At 38.7% G+C, this 15,065-nt stretch overlaps 1 protein-coding gene across 1 annotated transcript in view; it reads right to left on the reverse strand.

Annotated features, from left to right (window-relative positions):
* Positions 1 to 15,065, reverse strand: part of LOC133532830 (uncharacterized) — a 97,521-nt gene that overhangs the window by 47,049 nt on the left and 35,407 nt on the right. The window contains 6 exon segments of the mRNA XM_061871682.1: positions 3,357 to 3,518; positions 4,156 to 4,384; positions 5,450 to 5,556; positions 6,652 to 6,777; positions 8,715 to 8,835; positions 10,519 to 10,611. Of these exon segments, the coding sequence (XP_061727666.1) occupies positions 3,357 to 3,518; positions 4,156 to 4,384; positions 5,450 to 5,556; positions 6,652 to 6,777; positions 8,715 to 8,835; positions 10,519 to 10,611 (838 nt within the window).

Consider the following 15,065-nt stretch of genomic DNA (forward strand, 5'->3'; position numbering starts at 1 on the left):
ATTTGTTGCGACCATTATTTGACACCGCCCTAGCAGTTGCGAACGCTAAGTTATTGCTAAGCGGCGCTGCCATCGTGCACGGTCCCAATAAGTCACGCACGTTGTCGCTCATAGACGACGGCCAAAAGTAACGAAAAATGTAAATTTCGTGACCTTGACCCAACACTTAAAGCTGAAATAATGTAATAAGACGAATAAATCAAGCGAGGTACAACTGTTACAAAAACTTAGTGCCGGCCGGAGGTCATGCTTCACGGAAAAACTCTTTTAAGAGGGAAGAATACTCGTAGCTTTGCGTTCCTAACGAAATAACGGTACTTTTTCGGATAAAACGGTTTCCACTAACTAAATCTTGCTTTGCTTTTAAAAAATCCTTAAGTGAGCACTTTGCTGGCAGTACTGGAAAATCTTAATGTTTCTGCTTTGTAAGTTCATCTGATTTCATATATATATATATATATATATATATATATCTATTGAAAAACGTAAAAACAAACTACGACAAAAAACAGCTGGAAATTGCTGGAAAAAACAGTAAATTAGTTTGGAAATATATTAAAAACGTAACATACACAACAAAACAACGTGAATCATCTGCAAGTTTGTTGAAAGTAGGCCCGTCTGAATTGCTAGCTGCAAATAGCACAAATGAATTTTTCGTTAACATAGGAAAAAACCTGGCTGATAAAATCCAGGAGGATCCGTCTTCACCCCCCTCAAGAATACATTTTAGTACATATAAATCCTCGAAATCATTTGTCCTATTAAACACGGATGAAGCTGAGGTTGAAAGGATTATCATGAGCCTAAAAGACGATTCCGCGGTCGGTTGGGATGGCATATCGAACAAAATAATAAAGGCATTCAGACATATCCTGGTTCCACCACTAACATATATATTTCAAAAGTGCATCTCTGAAGGAATATTTCCGAAATGTCTTAAAAAATCCGTTGTAATTCCTGTCTATAAATCTGGAAGCAAAGTTCAAGTAACAAATTATAGACCGATTTCTCTTTTGCCAGCGACATCAAAAATTCTGGAAAAATTATTAATAATAGACTTGTGCAATATTTGGAGAAGCATGCTTTTTTGTCAAAGACGCAGTTTGGTTTTAGGTCCAAGTTATCAACTGCAGATGCTGTACACGAATTGACAGACTATTTAGTTCAGGAACTAGACAAGGGTAATAAGACAATTGGAATTTTTCTGGACCTCGCAAAAGCTTTTGACACCGTTTCTATTTCCATTTTACTGCACAAGCTTGAATCACTAGGTATTAGGGGCACACAGCACAAATTAATCGCGAGCTACCTAAACGGACGAACTCAATGCGTAAAAATAGATAACATCATCAGCTCAGATTTAGAAAACACATCTTACGGCTTGCCACAAGGGAGCGTTTTGGCCTCTACCCTATTTTTAATTTACATTAATGACCTATGCAATCTAAAGATAGATAGTGGCAAAATCATTTCCTACGCAGATGACACTGCGCTACTTTTTTCCGCAAAGTCAACAAACGAGGTTTACGAGTACGCACAACGAGGATTCAATGTTGTAACTAACTGGCTAAAACTTCATCTACTAACACTGAACTCTGACAAAACAAACTTTATAAGCTTTTCCATGCGGAAATCAGACCCAATGTCAAATAATCACACACTTTACGCACATAACTGTGAGGACGAAACAAATAAGCCCTGTACATGCCCATCTATAGCTATTACTGACAACATTAAGTATTTGGGAGTCATTATTGACGAAACTCTCTCTTTTAAAAATCACATTGAAGCATTGTGCAATAGAGTTCGAAAATTAATATTTGTATTTAAAAAACTTCGATCGATAGGTGATCAAACTTTAATCAAGCAAGTATACTTTTCACTGTGTCAATCGATACTAAGTTACTGTATTTCTTCCTGGGGTGGTACAGCTAAAACAACACTAATAAACCTAGAAAGAGCCCAGAGAGCTGTACTAAAGGTAGCTACTTACCGCCCATTCTTATACCCCACTGAACTCCTTTATAAAGCATGTGAAGTATTAACTGTTCGTCAACTATTTATATTAAGCACAACACTTAAGCAGCACACCAAAATTCCTTTCAACACTGCATATACTAACAAAAGGCGCAAAGATATTATATGTATACAAAGCGTACAAAGAAAACACGTATTTTCTTCTAGATTTTTTGTCTTTTTGGGCCCTTATTTGTACAACAGGTTAAATTCAAAATTAGACTTATACCCACTTAGCTATGTTGGTTGTAAGAATATTCTACGACGCGCCCTTCAAAAAATGACATACGATGATACAGAGAACTTACTAATAGTCGTAAAATGATTTCTTACTGTACTTTGATATAGAATACTTAAATAAGTTATTTTGTTAAGGTTATCACCCTACCAGATTTTTATTGTGTACTATTTATAATTATAATTAAGTGAATAATTACAAATTAATTAATATGGTCCTATTCTGCCTGAAACACAGGAACTCCTAGTTCAGGCATTTGTAAACTTTTCCTTATCCTTAATCCTTAGTCTTTAAGTGCTAACACTGTACTTATACTGTTTTCAATAAAATTATTTGTATTTGTATATATATATATGTATGTATATGTAAGTATATGTATTTGTATCAATATTATTAATATATATGTATGTTTATGTATGTGTATTTTTTATGAATGTATTGTGTTCGTACATGTATCAATTGTATCACCTATACCTATGTTTTTGCACCGCCTACAACTTATCTGCTTTGCCTAAAGGTTGACTGGTAGAGAATGCCTTACGGCATTAAGTTCGCCTATTGTACAGTGTGTTTTCTTATGTGCAATAAAGATTAAATAAATAAATAAATAAATCTTCACAAATCACTGTGATTTTGGTGTCGATCGCTTCAGCATAACATATTTTAGATTTAGGCTTAGCTTTAAAAATTGTTTTGTATTGCAAATAAAAAAAGGAACCTATAAACCTAGTTCTTCATTGTGACAATAACATATTAAAAAATAATGGAGAATGGAAATATTTAGAAGTGGAACAACACCCTTCCCTCTTAACAACGCGAAATAGCATTTTTCACACACGATACAGCGACATCTAGCGACTAATTCTATAACGCACTCCCTATAGGGAGCGTGCATGAACTGTAGGAGGCAGCACAGGAGCCGTCAGATTTCTGGCGCGAGGCGTAAGTGATGTTTTTTGTTCCGATGTAGCCCACAAGATGGCAGAACCTACTATGCACAAGAAAACACATGACGTGTACATGTGCATGTTTATGGTTCCGATTCAGGCCACAAGATGGCAGACCCTCCAACGCGCACGGTCCCTATACTATTACATACCTGTAACGGCGGGCTGACCGAGTCCTGCTCATGGTCCTGCAGACCTTTGTCGAGGCTGTTCAGCGCGAAGCTTGCGAACTTCACGAGGCACTCTTTCATTTCTTTGCATAGCTCCGTCTCTTTCTCACCGACTATCGTCTCGGTGTCGCTTACGTTGTCCTCCTTAAAACATATTTAAATTATTTAATTATTGTCCAGTCGTTGCCTTTTAAAATATTCATTTATTTTTAAAACGCATTTGTGCATGAAATTATTAACATGCATAATAATGTCTGATATAAAAATAGGAGCACATGAGAGACAAACCATATACCGGCGAAATATGCTATGTCTTTTCTAGACAAAACCTTAACTATCAGGATTATGTTATAATCTATGTTCATGATTTCACGATTACTTAAATAGCTTCCTTGGCGTTCTAAAAATAAGATATAATGACGATTGATTAACTTAATGAGAAAATTGGACATATCAGTGACAAACCATACACCTGCGAAATAAGCCTTTACACTTTTATCTACGTTCACGGTCACGCTTACACTCGAATAAAATTATATTGTAAGCAAGACTACGAGTTTTATAAGCACAATCAAAGCCATACACCTGCGAAATATGTTACCTTAGGCCGTAGGAAGGCCGCCAGCGGTTCAACGTCGACTCGTCTTCGTCTTTGAGCTTTACTAGTTGCGCGTTTGTTGTTGAGTATTTGCAGGATACGGTGCGGGCGGAGGGGGGAGCTAGCTTACACTAGACGTCTATACGTTGCAAGAAAAAAACATATAACAGCAAAATGTGTTACCTTCTCTAGAGGGAATGCCTCTGGCGGTTCAACCTCAGGCTTGTCGTCGTCTTTGAGCTTGAGTAGTTGCGCGGGCGCCTTGTGTTTGAGCATTTGCAGGATGCGGTGCGGGCGGGAGGGGGGCGCGAGTTTCCGTTTGGGCGCGGCGCCCAGGCGGTGCTTGGGGCTGCTGCTTCGACGCTTGCGGCGGGGTATGTCGTCTACTAGGGTCACGTTGCTTTCTGGCATACTGAAATGACGAAAACCAATCTATATGCGAGCTATAGCGAAAATGATCCTGCAACAGTTTTAAACAGAATCGATCTGAATAAAACATAAGCAACGAACATTGTCACGCTCAGGCTTTGTTCTTATAAAATAAATAAATAAATAAAGTTTTATTTTCAGGCATCACGTACATTAGTACACCCATATCACACTAAAAAGAATTGCTTAAAACTAAAATAAAAGTAAAACAAAAGTAAAACAAGTAAAATAATAAATGAATACTATTTTTTGTTCTCGTTTTCATGCACTGAGAGCAAGTGCCTAAACATATTACAATTAATATTGCGGTACACCGAGATGAGGATGGTATTATGCGAGCGGCGCATCCCCTCCCAGAAAGAAGCAATGCGCGCGCGTACCACTGCGAAGAAGTCAGGGATTCTGGCTTCCGCGAACATGGTGGAGGCACTGCAGGAACGCGGCAGCCCCATCAGAGTCCGGAATATATTATTATACTGCACACGGATGGTGCCGTACGATTTCCTGCTGTACCTGACCCACAGTTGACAGGTGTAGAAAGAGAGATAATATGCATTAAATAATGTATATTTGACTCCCCTGCTACACCCGGCAAACCTGCGGGCTATCATGTTGCCACGAACAGCCAGAGCTCTTATAAATTACTGCCTTGGGTGAGAGTTGAACTCACGGCCTCTGGGTCGATACTCCAGCGCTCTGCCAACTGAGCCACCAAGACCTCATCCGTAGCCAGGATTTTTTTTAAACGAAACCCATTAACCTTGAAAATATTATGCTGAAGCAATCGACAACAAAAACTAAGTTATTTATTGAGTAAGTGGAAAAGGTTTCCCCCGAAATGGAATATCATAGAAGTACCGTTATTTCGCTAACATCGCAAAGCTATTCTTCCCTCTTAACATATTTCCTACCTTCGCGAGCTACGCGCCACGCTTATAGCCAATAACATGCAGTGAATGTGTGAACAATAAACATATTGGTGTGTTTAAATTGTCGTGAGAGTTAAATGTTTAGTTAAATATTGGTGTGTGTATAAAATATAATCTACCTGTCCCGTTCCCTCTCGCGCTCGTTCCGCAGCTGCTCCTCTAGCCACATTCTTAGCCTATGGTAGTAGAGTTGCTGGTCCCTCATGTGCATCACTTTGCGTCTGACCTGTAAAGCAAATATCAGTTTTAAGGAATGTACACTTAGAGCTCACAGTTGGCTGAACTTGAAAACTGACAAAAAAAGGATTCCACACAAGTGTATTCACAAGGCCCGTACATTTCATGCCGTTGAGGCAAAAATGACGTAGTGTAACATACAGGGAGCTTTTTTTATACTACGTCGGTGGCAAACAAGCATACGGCCTGCCTGATGGTAAGCAGTATCCGTAGCCTATGTACGCCTGCAACTCCAGAGGAGTTACATGCGCGTTGCCGACCTTAACCCCCTCCCACCCTCGTTGAGCTCTGGCAACCTTACTCACCGGCAGGAACACAACACTATGACACAGGGAGCTACTTTATAACAGTACAAATTGAAATAACTAATCTGTTGACGCGTAGAAAAATTAGCGCTTGATACGTAAAAGACACTGTAAAAAATCAAAAATATGTATTATTTAATAAACTAACAATATATTATTTAGTTGAGTGACAATAAGTTGAAAGTCATACATTCTGTACTGATTGTCAAGTATCTATATCGGTTTATCAAAGAGGTTGACAAATGATGAATTATTACGAAAACACTATTTGGAATCATACTTTATGTAGAGTGACGTCATTTTTCCGTCAACGGCATAACATGTATAGCACATTACAATATTACCGCAGAAGACTGTTCGTTACGTTTAAGACTTAAAATATAGATGCAGTGACGAGAGAAGCGAATACAACCGTAACCCCTAACTGCTATTTTTTACGTACATATGTGACTGAAAATATTATCGGAGAAGGCTATTATCTAAAAGATAGTTGCGTAGGAGTTTGTCAGTGCGCTGTATCTCGTTGAACAGTTGCAGATGGTACCAGGGGCAGAGCGCACGTCGAAGCTGGAGGTGATCGAAGCGTGTTAAATAATTCGTGATCAAGCTCGGTAGTACCTTCTCGTGCTCGGGGCCGAGCACACAGAGTATAGCTGCGACGAGTGAAGCGAGAAGTGTGTCAGGTGAAGCGTACCTCCCGGAACCGCCGTCTGCAGCGACGACCCGAGCGAAGTGAGGAGAAATATAAAGAAAATCGTGAGTAATCTAGTAGACATTACCTCCTTGAACCGCTGCAGGTGGTACTCGGGGCAGAGCGCGCGGCACGCGGCGTGCGCGGGCGCGGGCGGCGGCGAGCCGGGCGGCGGCGGCGCCGGCGCGCGCCCGCCCACCAGCTGCATGCACACCTGAATCAATTCATTCATTAAATACTTTTTCCTACTCCTCTACTGTTATCTGTCATTTATGCATTCATTAACACGAATATAAGAACATACATAAAAGATTTCAAGAAATTCCTCATAAAAGCTCTTGTGCTTTTATAAGCTATAACGTTACTGCGATTAATGGCTACCAACCTAACAAAACCAAAACGAATACAGTTTTAAACTAAGTGCATTGCTGCCAACGTACAAAATATTCATTTGGTTGCATAGTAAAAATAATTACTTCATAAGTCAGAAACACGCATGTGCCACCCGTAATATAGCAACACCCATAGACTACGAAGACCGCTTAGCGTTGCTTGTTAGTCTCCGTAGGCTACGGTGGCCAAAATTGAGAAAAAACTTTCCAAAAAATTAATTTAGCAAGTAGCAAGTACCAGGGCCTCATGAGTTACGAGGAGGTGTCGCCGACCGGCCGGCCGCGGCCCGGGGCGGGCCGGGCGCGTAACAAGGTATGCTCGCGCATCTTGGCTATATACTTTTGCTGTAATTTGTTTACCTAAATAAAGATTTATTTTTGTTGACTCGTAGGAAAAATATTGTATGCAACGTTGTATAAGTAGGTCAAAAAATTCTCGTGGCGTATTCCTTTACAATGTTCGCTTACGCCTTCGGCTCCGGCTCACATTGTAACTCACGCCACTCGCCTTTTTTGACCCTTCTTATACAACTGTTGCATAAAATACTATTATTGCGATAAACATGGTATACATAAGATGGTATGTACATTATTGTTGAGTAGCAATACACGTTAGCCACAAAATGGCATGCAAAATTAATTTTTACTCCTAAAATAAATATTAATGTGAAATGACATGCTATAAGAATAGTACATGTCTAGCGACAAATGGCATGCAAATACTTTAACAGTCAGTTAATTATATTTACAGTAATAATTACATTTAATGGGGTATGTCAGTCAGTCACTAAGTCTAAGTTTTAATACATTATAATAAAATTCAAAATTACATTTCTAAGCACCTATATCCTAAATTATTTAAAAAGTCCTTAATCGAATAAAATGTCTTTTCTTTTAGCCACTGAAATAATTTCCTTTTAAATTCATTGAGGACACCATTTCCATACTTAAGGTCAGAACACACCGCGGCTAAAAAAACGCTGATGGTGCAGAATGCTGTATCGGTTGCATGTCCTCCTAGTACAGTCGAAAGTTTACGACACGTCACTGCGATTCCGCATCGTGACCGTTTTTTAAGCAGCTGTGTGTGCAGCATGGGAAAAAACGATACATTTTTTTTTTATTTCATTGTATGAAATCCAAAATCAATACTAATCTTTCTTTCACCGGTCTCCTTCATTGAAGTCGGGTTTTTTTTTCTTAAAAATTATGAGACAGTAACTTCCTATGTAGTAATCTACGTAGTACGCCACTTGTACGTAATCTGATATATCGGTTTCAAGGATTTAATTAATCGGACCTCAAATATCCGTTTCATTGTCAGAGAAAGCACGTATTTTCATCTAGATTTTTTTGTCTTTTTTGGCCCTTTTTTGTACAACAGGTTAAATCCAAAACTAGACTTATACCCTTAGCTATGCTGGTTGTAAGAATACTCTACGACGCGCCCTTCAAAATATGACATACGATGATACAGAGAACTTACTAATAGTCGTAAAATGATTACTTACTGTACTTTGATATAGAATACTTAAATAAATTATTTTGTTAAGGTGATAAGCTAAGATTTCTATTGTATACTCTTTATAATTATAATTAAGTGAATAATTACAAATTATTTAATATGGTCCTATTCCGCCTGAAACACAGGAACTCCTAGTTCAGGCATCCTTAGTATTTAAGTGCTACCATTGTACTATACTTTTTTCAATAAATTATTTGTATTATATCAAAATTTAAGGTCGCAATGATTACTCACCGTGGACAGTTTCTTCTGCTTCCGGTAGACCTGCAGCTGCCGGCGATGGACTTCCGGTAGCCGTCGGTACATCGCCATCAACTTCCGGTCCACCTCTGATAGGCCCATGTCCACCTTTTTCCTGAACAACAAATAATAACAATGTAACATTAAAAACGTACTGTAGTGTATTTTCTTGTAAACTCGCACAAGGCCCTCACGGCCGGAACAGCTTGCAGCAATTATAAGGAATACTATATATCCTGACTATAATCCAGTGGCGTAGCGTGCCTTGGCGGGCCCCGTATAAAAAATTGTTTGGGGGCCCTTAGGAAGGGTAACACAAACACGCACGTTGGGGGCCCCCGTGGCCCGAGGGCCCTGTATAATTGATACGGCAGATACGGCGGTACCTACGCCCCTGCTATGATCACGCCAAGCAGTATACACCGTGGTTTTATTGAATTCCATTAACTTCGGGGTATCGGTAAGTACGTTTAAGGAAACTAAAAGGCATAAGTTCATTTTTTTATAAAAAGTAATTAAATGTTGCAAATAGCGTTGTTGTAACTCGGGCATTTTATACATACATACATAAACAGGCCTTAAGGCAAGTGTACCCGCTCGTAAGGGCCTTATAAGATAAAAATTAATTATTGATTATCTTCGTAATTGAGTTAATTAGGATGCCCGTGTCTTTGAGAAAGTTACTTAATTTGAGCTCAGGAATGCCGTTTGGGCCCATTTCGAAGTTTTAGTGCCTAAGGACTTGGAAGCCAAAAATCGGAATAACTTAACGTAGTCCAGAATTTAAAACATTTTAGTATCTATTTTGCACATTTTGTAAAATTCGAAAATCACATAATTCAGGTCCTTGATTGCACTTACTCGCGCTCACCACAATCACGAATGGCGGGGTCGCCATGTGATGTGGGAGATGTATAAGGAAAACACACGTTGTTGTCAGTATGATGTTTATTATGATACTGTCTAATTAAGTTGAGTAATAATAATTATTTATATATTAATTAAATGTATAAATATTATAATGTCCGCGAGGGACAGAACATGTATATGCGCAAAATTAAAAACACGTTTTAACATTCCTGACAACATACCAAAAACAACCTAAGTAATTTGGTCGGGCTATTTGTTGCCCCTCTCCCATTTCATCTCTATATTATTATACCTCTATTGTTCATGTAAATTCATGAGCCTACCTAGCGCCACCGGAGAGATTAGGAACTATTATTTAAAGCTGAAAGCTGGCAAAGAGAATTAAGAAGACCAAGAGTGCTCACTCCATACAACGGTTTTGTTACCAAAAATACTATTCTTTTCGTAGTCTACATCTAGCGTCAAGTAGCGGTGTTCTCAGTACTGCTACTCGACAATAGATGTCGCGGCAAACAATAAGTCTAATGCTCAACGATTTTCTGGTAATAATTTATATTATTACCGGAACCGGAACTCTATTTTCAACTCCTACGCTTACTCTGGTTATAATATTAGCTGAAAATCGTTGAGCATTATCGTCGTCATCTATTGTTGAGTAGCAGTAGTGAGAGTTCGCTAATTGACGCTAGATGTAAACTACAAAAATAATAGTATTTTTGGTAACAAAACCGTTGTATGGAGTGAGCACTCATGGTATTCTTAATTCTCTTTGAAGCTGGTCACTTTTCAACAGTTCTGCCATAAGAGATGGTCGTCCTTTCTCTACCGTCCATATTAAGAATAGTGTATTTTTGGCCCCTTATACGTATCGATATTTCCACCTTCACTCACTGTGCATCAGGTGAGGTGATCCTGAAGAGAAGCTTACCTAGCATTGCGGTCGTCGGGCGGCTCCTCGCCGCGGCGGCAGTGCTGCGCGGCGGGCCACTCGTCGCAATGCTGGAGCACCCTGTCCATCAACCTACAAAAAATATTACGTTAAGACCTTGTCTTGTCGATACAACATACCTATTTTCTCGTCTAGAAACCTGATATTATGTATATAATTCGGAACCCAGGCATCTATATCTATACTCAAGGTTGGGAACCGGTTACTTTCCAAACCATTGTACTTTGCGCAAAACCTTTTAATTTAGGTTTCGTTCGTAAAACCGGTATTTTTAAAATCGGTTTTTAGTAGAACACACGGCACACCACTAGATGGCCGTCACGTCACTGATCGAATAAACCAGAGCTCAACGAGGGGGGGGAGGGGGGGGGGAATGCTAGGGTCGGCAACGCGCATGTGACTCCTCTGGAGTTGCGGGCGTACATAGGCTACAGAGACTGCTTACCATCAGGCGGGCCGTATGCTTGTTTGCCACCGACGTAGTAAAAAAAAACCAGTTTATTTAGTTTACAATAAAGTTCAAGTTCGCGTTCATATAAAAGTTCAGAGTAAAAACAAAATAACCGCTACTTTTAAAACCGGCTCGAGCCTTGTCTATACTGACATCACATGATGTCCTTGGACGCTAATAGGTTAACACTTAATAGAAATAATACATTAGACATAAATCGACCGGGATATAAACTGTGATTACCTTTTGTATTGTTTATAAGCTCCCGATATTTCGACGCAGTTACGTGCATCTTGTTCACGGGTAACTGGAGATAGCGGGTGGGTGTCAAAGTTCGCTCGTGCTCGGTATGCCCTCATTCGTACGCGGTTTATATCCCAGTCGATTTAAGTCTAGTGAAACTAACCGTGAATCATTCAAAACTGTTAATTATTACGTTTACAATTACTACGAAATCTGGGGAAATAGGGATGGTCGGTCAAGTATTTGTACATATGAACCTGGTAAACGCTTTTCTCTTTCAGGTTCGTATAGTAATTATACGAGGGCGGGATGATAAGTAACTGGCCTTAGCTATTTAAAAAGTTTGAATTTAAAAATAAACTAGCGTAATTTAAGCTTCGTGTCTCTGGCTATCTGTGTTCGAAATTTAAATTTGATGGCTTAAATATTTTATCGATTTTCTGTTATTTGAAAATATATTGTGACGATTGTTTTCAAAATGGATAAAATTGAACAAAGAGCGGTGATAAAGTTTCTTTACATGAAGGGTATGAAGGGGATAGGTATTTATGAAGAGTTAAAGAATGTTTTAGGTGAATGTGCTCTTTCTCACGCCACAGTAAAAAACTGGGTGGCTGAATTTAAACGAGGCCGTACAAGTGTCCAAGATGAAGCCCGCTCTGGACGTCCAAAAAGTGCCACAACTCCGGAAATGGTCTCCAAAGTGCACGATATGGTTTTGGCAGATCGACGATTGAAGTTATCAGAAATAGCTGACACTACAGGGATATCAAAGGAACGGGTACATCATATTCTAAGTGAAGAATTAAATATGAAAAAGTTATCCGCCCGTTGGGTGCCGCGATTGCTTACGCACGATCAAAAAAGAATCCGCGTGCAAAATTCGGAAGAATGTTTGGATCGTTTTCAGAAAAATAAAGCTGATTTTTTGCGTCGATTTGTAACAACAGATGAAACATGGGTTCACCACTACACGCCAGAATCAAAAATTCAATCAAAACAGTGGACTGAATCTGGATGTTCGGGTCCCAAAAAAGCTATGGCTGTAAAGTCGGCTGGAAAAGTTATGGCTTCCGTCTTTTGGGATGCTAGTGGAATTTTGATGATAGACTACCTTCCCAAAGGTAAAACTATTAATGGGGAATACTATGCTAATCTTTTAGATAAGCTTCATCAATGCATTCATCAAAAACGACCAGGCTTAGCAAAAAAAAAAATCATCTTCCATCAAGACAACGCTAGGGTTCACACATGTGTTAAAGCCATGGCAAAAATCGGCGAATTAAAGTATGATTTGCTGCCCCATCCACCTTATTCGCCTGATCTGGCACCATCCGACTTCCACCTGTTCCCGAAGCTTAAAACTTTTTTGGGTGGACAGAAATTTGCCACTAATGATGCCGTCATAGCCGCTCTGCCGTCCTATCTCTAAAACCGCTCAAAGCTGCATAATACCAGTTTTCATTTGGACAAATATTCTAAAAGAGAAAAGAATTCTCTATCGACTGGTCTTGGAATCATATTTTTATCTGTTGTAGTTACGGAGATACAGACTCGACCTAACACGCTAACTGCATTATAATTTGATACTTCTCAATACTATAAAATCGCAAACCTACATTATTCTTCTATAAGTAATATAAAAGCGCTTAGCCAGTTGTTTATTTTAATAAATCTTTTACGTTATACATAGCTAAAACACATTTACTTGGAAAAACTATTAATATGTTTTATCAAGTACATTTTTTATTATTAAATACTACACAAAAAAACAGTTACTATGCTTAAACATGGCTAACGTTCTTTAACCGTTAGTGTAAAAGACTTTTATTGCGATTCATGTAACAAATAAATCACTAAAACCTATTTAGTGTGCTTAATGGGTAATTATGTTTGAGAAAAAGAATAATAATACAACAGTTAAACACGGCCAACCAAGAATGCCACGCTAAAACCCCGCTAAGTGTAAAACATATTCCCTTGAATTTTATTACGTAAGGCAGACAGTTTAATAATGCGCCGTACGCTGTAAGTTGTCTTTTTTATTCGGTGACTGATGGATGCATGCTTATATTTAAAAAAAACCTAAAACCGAAAGTAAGTGCTACGATTTACATACAAAAATGGAGAACGATAAACCAATGATAATTCACGTCGGTAGTGGATTTCTACGTAGCGAGAACATGGTCACTACGAAGACATGATCTAATTTAAAAAGCAACTATATACTTAATAGAGAGTTGCTGGAATTGCTTAAACATATTGAGTTGGTCTTCCAAAGGTCTAAGTAGCAAGTGTCAGCATAAACTAATATAGTAAGTAAGAGGGATTGAGCTAATGCCATCTTAGTGGCGTAATGTTTCGAACTCTGCGGAGTGATGCTTTTATATCAAAAAAATTCCTTCTATACTCGCTCATCTGAGGTATCCATGATAGAGAAACAGCGAGATTTAAGAGACCTGGGGAGAGTAGGAAATCTAAATAGGTACGGTTAAAAATAATGGCAGGTAGAGTACTAAAATCAGTCTTGGCAGAACACTTTGACCTAGGTACCTATCACTATAACTTAAATTTCATTGGATTTACCTTGATACCGTAACGTGAAAGTCCAAATCAAAATGCTTTCTAAATTAGTGTTCATGTTCATGGTGCAGATAGCCTATGGTAGATGAGTAAAAGAGCCTTGACAGTATGTTTAAAGTGGTAGAAGAAGGAAATATAACGTGTTAGAGTATATAAAGTAAGGAAATGAAACAGGAGACAACACGCTGCCCCGTCCTGTGCAGGCACAATGAAGATTAAGAGCAATCCACCTCTGTTGACGCCCTACTTAATAACTGTGAAACTAGTTCACTGTCACAGGAGATACATTAAGAGAACGCAATATGCCTACTAAGATGTCGCAGTCACCCGTGTTGAAAGCATTACCGAAATCCAAGAATGATAACACCGTGATATACCATATCTGCAGTATTTTTATAAGAGCGATAATTGTACTGTGCCGAGTAGGGTAACCGGGTTAATATGGGTTCGTGAGCGCATGTCTGTTCAAAACGGTAATCTGTTTATGTACAAAAGACACTCAAGAACTTAAGAGAGGAAACAAAAAAATGGAAATAAATAGAGCGGTAGTTTGAGAAGGAGAAGGAATTGGACTTTCTAACGGCATCTTACCAAAGCGACTGGAAAATATAAGAAGAATAGAGCTATCGAGGATACATATGATGATATGATCAATAAGGTCAATTAGAGGGAGGATCATGTTTTGGCTCGCATCGTCTTTTCCAACGGCCTTACACGAGACGAACATTAAAAAAAGTTAAGTAGATGCATTAGAAGGGAAGTTTTAGATTTTTCTACTTAACGAGAAAAAAATTCAGAAGAAAAGAAGTGCAGATTAATGGAGTCGAAATCAAAAAAGGTATTAATTGAGCTTTGTAATATTTACTAACTCCAAGTAACTTAAGAAACTACCACACTTTAGCGGGTCCCCAAATTCAACGGAATTATGAAAGTGAAGCCTCTGATCATCTCCGCATATTGTACTACAGCCATTCCATAATGCATGAGATTAATGCTTTATTTTTATGCGAAGGGTGTTAAAGGCTGATTTTGGCTGCCCTATATAAAAACGTACTAGGTAAGGTGGGTAACTAATTATTGGAAATTAGTTTTTTATCTTATTTGTATCCATCTCGTAAGTACTCACCCGATTACAGAGACACCTGCTCCAAAATCGGCACAATTATTATGATTACTACAGATTTCTATGCCTATAACCCCAGTAAGTAGCACGTTAACTTACCTTTTACCGTAGTAAAACTCAGGAAGT

This window comes from Cydia pomonella, chromosome 27 (genome assembly GCF_033807575.1).
Source record: "Cydia pomonella isolate Wapato2018A chromosome 27, ilCydPomo1, whole genome shotgun sequence".
Taxonomy (NCBI): domain Eukaryota; kingdom Metazoa; phylum Arthropoda; class Insecta; order Lepidoptera; family Tortricidae; genus Cydia; species Cydia pomonella.